This window comes from Esox lucius, chromosome 16, assembly GCF_011004845.1.
Source record: "Esox lucius isolate fEsoLuc1 chromosome 16, fEsoLuc1.pri, whole genome shotgun sequence".
NCBI classification, from domain to species: domain Eukaryota; kingdom Metazoa; phylum Chordata; class Actinopteri; order Esociformes; family Esocidae; genus Esox; species Esox lucius.
This window is the reverse complement of record NC_047584.1, coordinates 28,256,600-28,264,691: the sequence shown is the minus strand read 5'-3', so window position 1 is coordinate 28,264,691 and position 8,092 is coordinate 28,256,600. Positions and strand designations below refer to the sequence as shown.

The 8,092-nt window shown below is 40.3% G+C and overlaps 1 protein-coding gene across 1 annotated transcript; it reads right to left on the bottom strand.

Annotated features, from left to right (window-relative positions):
* Nucleotides 1–250: 250 nt before the first annotated feature.
* On the bottom strand, nt 251–4,570 carry irx2a (iroquois homeobox 2a). The gene is made up of 3 exons (XM_010880376.4): nt 4,102–4,570; nt 2,674–3,070; nt 251–2,335 (listed from the first exon to the last, which is right to left on the bottom strand). Exons 1-3 carry the CDS (start codon nt 4,339–4,341, stop codon nt 1,629–1,631), a joined length of 1,344 nt encoding a protein of 447 aa, XP_010878678.1. The 5' UTR covers nt 4,342–4,570; the 3' UTR covers nt 251–1,628.
* Nucleotides 4,571–8,092: the final 3,522 nt, after the last annotated feature.

Genomic DNA, 8,092 nt, shown 5'->3' with positions numbered 1-8,092 from the left:
CAATCAAGGTCATGAGTAGCCGAGTCCCGGGATGGAGCAAGCAGCTAAAAGGCAAGGCGTGGATAGGTGGGAAGCAGCTCTCGACATTCTGCAACAACATGAATGAATACGTATACGTGCAGTATTCCCAAAAATCTGAAATATTTTACAACTGATTTATAATTCGATGTTTTTTTCAAAGCAACAAACAAAGAGAAAATACATTTTATAATATGAAGATAATGAATGAAAGAATGAAAGCAGATTGTAATATGGAGGAAAACATTTTAATTTCGTTTCCCTTAGAATAATGAATATCACTACCTCGCCAGTATAACACACTAGCGTATTTTAATTTTACAATCAGATATAAATTAGTAAAAGTACTTTGTTAACAAGATGGTTTAACTCTCAAATGCGTTTCGAATAAAAACCGTCATAATGTATAGGCCTATTTACAAAACAATGTTTAGTGTCCATTGCAATACAACTTGCATAAATTATAGGCAGCATTTGCCATCATTAAAAAAATAAATATCAAATGTATTCCACGTAGAATCCTCAACTTCATTATTTCCTGACGTCATACATCCTTTATAAATACCATGTAGAAGGCCTACTATCATCTTCACACATACAGCATAATATACTGTGGCAATGAAGCAAACTATGGATCCTGAGAAATAACATGTCTTCCAAAATCACTTAAATAGGGTATTCTACTGAACCAGTCAATGCATATCTCATGAAAACGAAAGTGAAATGATACAATAAGTCAGGTTTAATTCATCCCCCGGGCCAAAGTTAAGTTTAATTAATCCTTCCGGCCTCTCTCTAAGGAGAACGGTGCTGCTGCATGGCAGCGTCTTGTCTGAGGAGCAAGATGCAGCGCTTGACTTTAAAGGTTAGTTTAGCTTTAAGCTTGAGGTGATAGCTTGGGGCTTTAGTCAAAGCAATTGTGACACCTACCTGTGGACCAAGGAAATCAAACTGAATCAATGCCAGAACCTCTAGAACCTCACCTCTAGAACCCTCACTTTTAGATCCTCATGTTTAGAATCTTACTGTTAGAATGTAACTTTTAGAACCTCACTTCTACACCCCATCTTTTGCCAACGTAATTTGGTTTAACTGTACTTCTGAAGCTTTTATCATTAAGCTATCATTAAGCGCTGCAGTTGCAGATGTACAAAACAAAACGGCATGAAAGGTGACAAACCGGTCACAGATAATGTTCTTACATAAATTGCACAATTTGTCTAAATGTGAAACCAATTATAAAACTTGAAGCAATCATTTGGTGTCCAAAATAGCCTACAACCTAGACCGCTAATGCCGTGTTCCTAATGTGTGAGAACTCACAAGGAGTACTGTTAAAAATAGAACCCCTATTATGGCAACATATCTCTGCTTATTGCATTGACAGACAAGCTGCCACACAGGCTAAGTTTCAGATACTAGGAACTCCGGCCTACACTGTCAATGTTTCCACAGAGGCTTTCTGCCATGAGAACTGGACCTATGTTCCCTAAAACATCACACATTCAGTTGACGGCTATTTAAGTGAATTTCAATGCATAAAAGTAATTATTTTGAGACTACAATTGCACAAAAACACATAACTTATTTTTTGTCGTATTTGTTGCATGTTACGTACCTTTCTTAGAGTCTAAATGTGAGGCTCTGAAATGTTGTTCAATGTGGTTTGAGTTAGTTTTAACCAGAGAGTCAGTGGTATGTTTGTGCATGGCCTCAGTCTGTGGAAGTCCTTCGTTAGCAGCAGAGTTAAACCGCAGAATCCCAGGCTGGCTGAAGTTGCCATAGTTTGTGTAATTGCTGTAAAACGGAGAGGTGTAGTAGAGAGGTCGTCCTAGTATGGAAGAAGCGGAGTACACCGCGCCAGGAACTGCAGTGGAGGCCGCAGAGGAGGTTAGAAGGCCAAGGGAGGGACACGTCTGTCCCGGGTGATGCTGCTTTGGGTCTGATGTTGCGATCTCAGCTAAAGACCAAAGTTTAGGTTTGACGGCTTGATTGTGTGGACCCGAAGAGATCCGGTTGTCAAGTCGTGATTTGTTGTGGTTGTTGTTGTTGTTTTCCCGGTGGTGATGGTTTAAGACCGAGCCCTCGAGCCCTGTCAGTGGTGATGATGTCATAGGTTTAGACAACAGGCCTCGGTGACGTCCCTCATTCTCCAGCTCGTGATCATCATCATCGTCGTCCTCATCATCCTCCTCGCATTTGTCCTTAGCATCTGACCCAGACTCACTGACTAAGTGACCTATCCGGCAGCTCACTTTCTCCCCATCAGACTCTGCTGAACAGGAGTCTGTAAGAGTATCAACGTGCAAACTAATACCTGAAAGAAAAAGAGAGTGACGATTTAAAAAGCTCTTCCATAAAAGCAGTGACATTTGTACCGTACAATAACACGTGCATAATAACAGTAATAATAACAATAGCGGATAATAATGAAGACAATCACGATTTGAAATCTTATTATAATAATTGTATTTAGTCCTCATTTAATTGTATCCTTGCCAATTGAAAGGTGTAGCCTTATACGCTATTTGGTTGTAGCCTATCGACATGTCGTTAATCATTTGTGGCAATCGTAAATATAAAGCATCCCCATTAATTCCTTGAACCGTGCTGCTAGCGCTGTTAACTGGGTCAGTGGCTGCGTCTCTAGTTTACCTTCATCCTCCGCCGACGCCTCGTTGTTGTCAAGGTTCTTCTCTGATCGGTCATCCTTCCTCTCCCCGTCACCATCATCCTCGTCCTCATCCTCACTCTTATTCCGCGGAGCCCACGTCATCTTGTTCTCCTTCTTCAGCCTCCTCCTGGCGTTGGCGAACCAGGTGGACACCTGTGTCAGGGTCATCTTAGTAATGATGGCCAACATGATCTTCTCTCCTTTGGTGGGGTAGGGGTTCTTCCGGTGCTCCTGTAGCCAGGCTTTAAGGGTGGCGGTGGCGTCTCGGGTCGCGTTCTTACGGTATGCGGGGTCGTTGAGTTGGTAGGCGTACCCCGGGCTACCGTACGGGTGGTAGCCGAAAGCCCCGGCCATGCCCTGCGCGTCATAGGGAGAGCTCTGGAAACGAAAGGGAGGATTAGTAAACATTCCGTTTAAATTGAGAAAATTGGTAGGACTTTTAAACATTAAAAAACATTTTAAAATTTTAATAAACACGAAATATTGTGTTGTGGTCGTGCGTTGCCTAGGCCTTATAGCCCCTTCATAACTATACGTTTGATTTATCACATTACATTATGCTAAATAACAGATAAATGACGCATCGTCATTAAACTAATTTCCAGTAAACACCGCCCGACTTCCTGCTTTTCTTTAGCTAGATTAGTTTTTTTGTCAGAGTGAGTGAGACGTGTTAGCATATCATTGCTTTACAGCATCACAAATCCAATTATCTACCGGGTGGATGTGCACCTTTTAAAAACGCTTCAGGACTCATGTCATTAGCATTGTAATTCTTCTTTGACGTTTATATTTCGCTTATTTAATTAAGAATAAATTCCAAGGATTATAATGAAATAGTTTGTAGGCTATGTAACTATCAAAATGGACAACACACTTCATCTTTTTTATTTTCTATTCGACGGAAATGCTATTGTAGGCTAGGCTAATTTCAATTCAGGCCAGTGGCCTAAATGTAATTATTATTTACGATGGGTATTATTTTCCAAGTCCAAACACTTAGCCCTGCACTTTGTTGAGAACGGTCCTATGAATACACAGATAAACTTTGAAGAAACACTATAATCCATTAATCATTAAACATGCTAGAACTTATACACAATAGAAAATGTCTAACCTACCACTTGATTATTTAACGTAGTGATAAATGTTTTTTTTTTCTTTTTTTTTCTTACGCGTTTATTGAAACATTGTGAAGAAATAATGGTTTGCACCGCAGGATCTCATTTTACCCTTGATCAGTACAACTCATTAGAACCGCCATGGAATGTGCGGTCTCCGATCGCTACACACTATCTGTATTGGCTACTAAATGCCAAAATTAGAGTAAATGATTATCCGGGCAGTATCGCATATATCTCTTCGATGCACCCTGTCACACAATTATACCAAGAAATTAAAGTATTTACCATGTAAGATGGGAATCCGGTGGCAGGGTCTGTAGAGTATGGCAGTGGACTGGAGAAGCCGCTGGCTGAAGCCGTGAAGGCAGCAGCTGATCCCGGGTAAGGACTAAAAGCGGATCCGCTGGACGACCTTGCCAGCTCATCGCTCCTCGGTGCGGCCAGGGCTGAAGCCCCGTATGCGGGGCAGGAGTAGAGCGCCAGGGAACCCGGCGGCTGGTAGAGGTAACCCTGGGGGTAAGACATGGCTAACTGGTCTGCTGCAGATCCCCAAAAGGAAAGCACGGATATCAACTTATTTAGAATTATCAGCTTCCTAAACGATCTTCAGACTATGTAAATAAAAAATAATAAAAAAACGTCCCCCAAAAGATTTGTGGAGTGCCCTGCACATAGAGGCAGGCTGCGTCTTGATCCCTAGCGTCCGATGTTTTTTAGTAGCCTCAACACTGAAGTGAGGAGTTGAGGAAGGAGCCAGTAGAGTTCTGAGAACGGTGGAAAACACGAGCTGTCACTCAGCTGATCTGAATATTCCATCTCCGCCCCTCGCGCTCAGAAATGGAGCCCGTGTTGGAAGAACACCGAGGAAGGACAGTGGAGAGAGGGGGGAAGACATTCACGAGAAGAATGTTCTTTAGTCTTCTGCAGCTGCGCATATTGTGAAATTGTACGTTTTTTTATGATCATAAAATATTCGTGGGCATTGGAAACAGTAGGATAATTGAGCTTACTTCGAGAATGTTTTAATTGCGCAAAGGTTTTGTCATCTGAAAACTAAAAGTATTTCAGTGACTGGATAGGTTTTCTTTATCTGTTACATTTCCTACGATCCATTTTTTCCTCTTTTCAACTTGCAGTTGATAATACCGTCAAGTGGAGTATTAGAAAGCTCAGGGTTCAGCCCAGAGAACATGTGGGTGTGAAACAAGAATGTGTGCGTGCGTGTGTGTGTGTGTGTGTGTGTGTGTGTGTGTGCGTGTGCAGTGCGCGGGGCGGCCTGATGGAGGTGTAACCTACTCCTCCTGCCCGTCAGACACCAGTCCATATTGGGGTTGATCTCCAGACTCTGCTCCTGGTCTTCAAGTCAACACAAACTACACTATTATTTTACTGATTCAATGTTTCAACACGAACTACACTATTATTTTACTGATTCAATGTTTCTATTTGAAACGTTTTTATTGTGTCACAGCCTATAGACCAATCCCAGCGTACATTCATAAAAACTATGACAGGTTTTAAGGCTCTTGAAGAGGGGTATCAACATCCTATTCATCATAATACATTTGACAAAGTAATACTAGTTATGATCTTGACATAAACTTATAAAATGAACATTAAGCTAAGGAGTTTTGGATTAATACGACAATCTACAAATTTCACCTTTATAATAATCGTACAGATGGCAAACTCTCTGTAGAGTCCAAAATAATTGTCCCGTTACATTAAAATGGTTTTTAAGTCGACAAACTCAGTAATACAGTATTTTTTACCCAAATGACACCTCAACTGACGTTGTTGTGCGGTTCGATTACACAGAACTCTAGACTTACCATGCCCGTTGTTCCGGTCGAATACGCACAGTTTTAAGCCACGTACACCAAATTAACGTACCTTTAATCTATATTAATTAATACATAAATACATAATTCATTCTGCATATTTACCACATAATTTGAATAAATACCTAGGTAACTACTATTAATTAATTAAACAACACTATTAAATTATACTATATTTAAATACAATAATACTATATAGAATGTTTATTATTGTTTTTATTATTTTTATTATTAAGATTATTTTATAATTAGTATTAGTGGTAGTAGCAGTAGTACTAGCAGTAGTGTATTAGTATTACTAATGGTAGCAGTACAAATATTTGTACAATTCGAATTAATGCTAATGACATATTATTCATACATAATTATTATTATAAGGACAACACTAGTGCATTGATATAGTTGATGTAATATGATTACCTTATTTCCATCATATGTCATACTATAATACATGTGTCCACGTGCTAATTCAAGGAAGTTCCACATTGTGATGATTGTATTCTCATACCAAGTCAAACGTAGAACAACCACCTGTAGCTTTTTAACTGGTGATTTGGTTAATGACGGTTGATGAGGCACTGTGGTCACTGAAGACAGCCAGGCTCATGGTGGACTGGAGCCTTGCTCTGCCTGAACAGGCAGTGGTGAGGTAGGAGGCTGGAGCTGACAGCAGGGGGCAGTATCTCCTCTAGCCTGAAGAGATATCAGGAGGGACCTGTGTTCTACTGTACAGTACAGTACCGTCTGAGCCTGTCAGACCTCTGGACTCTCCTCTACAGTACAGTTCCGACCCCCTGAACTGCTCACTCGCTCCACCGTTGCCAGTTAGCTCATCTCGGGCGTTACGGCTGAGGAAGTTATTAGTTCTATAGGAAGACGACTGCTTCTCATATGTGGGACGGCATAATCACGTTGGCCCTCCTGGGACGGGCTCAGTGCTCTGCCGTTTCGAACTGTCCAACCAGCGTGCCTGGGATGATTCCCTGACCTCCTCACAGGGCAGTTAGGGGACACTAGTGTTTATAGTGACCACCCGCATGCGTGGAGAGACGAACCCGGATTTCACATCACATGCAATATATTTAGATTTATCCTCTGACAGATTCAGTCTGGCCCTAGGGCACCAGGTGGGAGAGGTGACAGACTATATGTATCATACGCTGCGTAGACTGACAGACAATGCACAACGCCACACCTTAGAGTATCTAAATGAAAATAAGAAAAGTAAAAGCCTAATAAAATATACTGTATAACATATGGAATACACTTACAAAACTGGTGTAGGAAGATGTATCCTGTAGGTATTTAAACACCAAGGGCTGGTTTTGTGGAATATATATATATATATATATATGTATTAAAAGGAGGTTTTCAGGTAAGTGTTGATTTCAAATATGTGTGAATATGTGTGCATATATATATTTCATCTGAAATCAAAGCTTACCTGAAAACCTGCTGTTATCTACTATCTTTACAGTATATTGATTGATGTGTTTAGCTTTCAGATAAATGTAAGACAAGAATTTAAAAGTTTTGGATGCTTTCTGATTGTTGTAATTAAAAATAATCTTTATTGTCAATTAAGCTGATTTGTTTTAAAATTGTTTTTGTATTGTGTTTGGTTGTGTTGTATGGTGTTGGGTCGCATTGTGTTAGGTTATGTTGAATTGCGTTGAATTGTGTTGTATTTTGTTGTATTGTGTTGGGTTGTGTTTGGTTGTGCTGCTGCCAAGTTTCACATTGGGGCTAATTTATTATACAGTTAGATTTATTACAGATGGCGTGTAGCCCAACTTAGGGAAACAGATTGTTTTTTGTCATATTACATAGTGTAGCGTGATGGTGGTTATAAATGCAGAGAGGTAGGGGATCAATGTGACTTTCTTTGATGAGGTAAACTGCACCGAATGAGCTGAATAGCTAAAGAATATACTCTGATGTTATGTAAATTAATTTCCCCATAACTAAATAATGACCAATTTCATATTGCTCTTCAACCATCAATTAAGTTTGATGGTTAGCGTGACATTTATTTTATGAATTTTTTTAAGATGAATCACATACAACTGCAGTATTAATGTGTGAGTGTGTGCGCAGGCTGTTTATGCATATGGGTGTGTGCATTTGTAGTATGTGTGCGTGCGGCGCATGTATGTTAGTTGAAGAGGATCTTGACAGCCCCTGCTCCAGTAAATAAAGCAATGGCCTATTGATGTAATAATATTGAGCAGGCCTGAGATCAATTCATTGTGGGATAGGATGATTAAACCCAGAGTCTCTGTATTTTTCAGGTCATTGACAGCGCTACACTGACTTGGCCTATAAGCTGAAGGGTCAGGGGTCGGCCATCCAAGGAACTGTTTCTGTTCTGCTGCTCTTCCATCCACTCACTCAGGTGCAAATGCCATTTTTCAATTTGATGAAGTTGCAAGCAT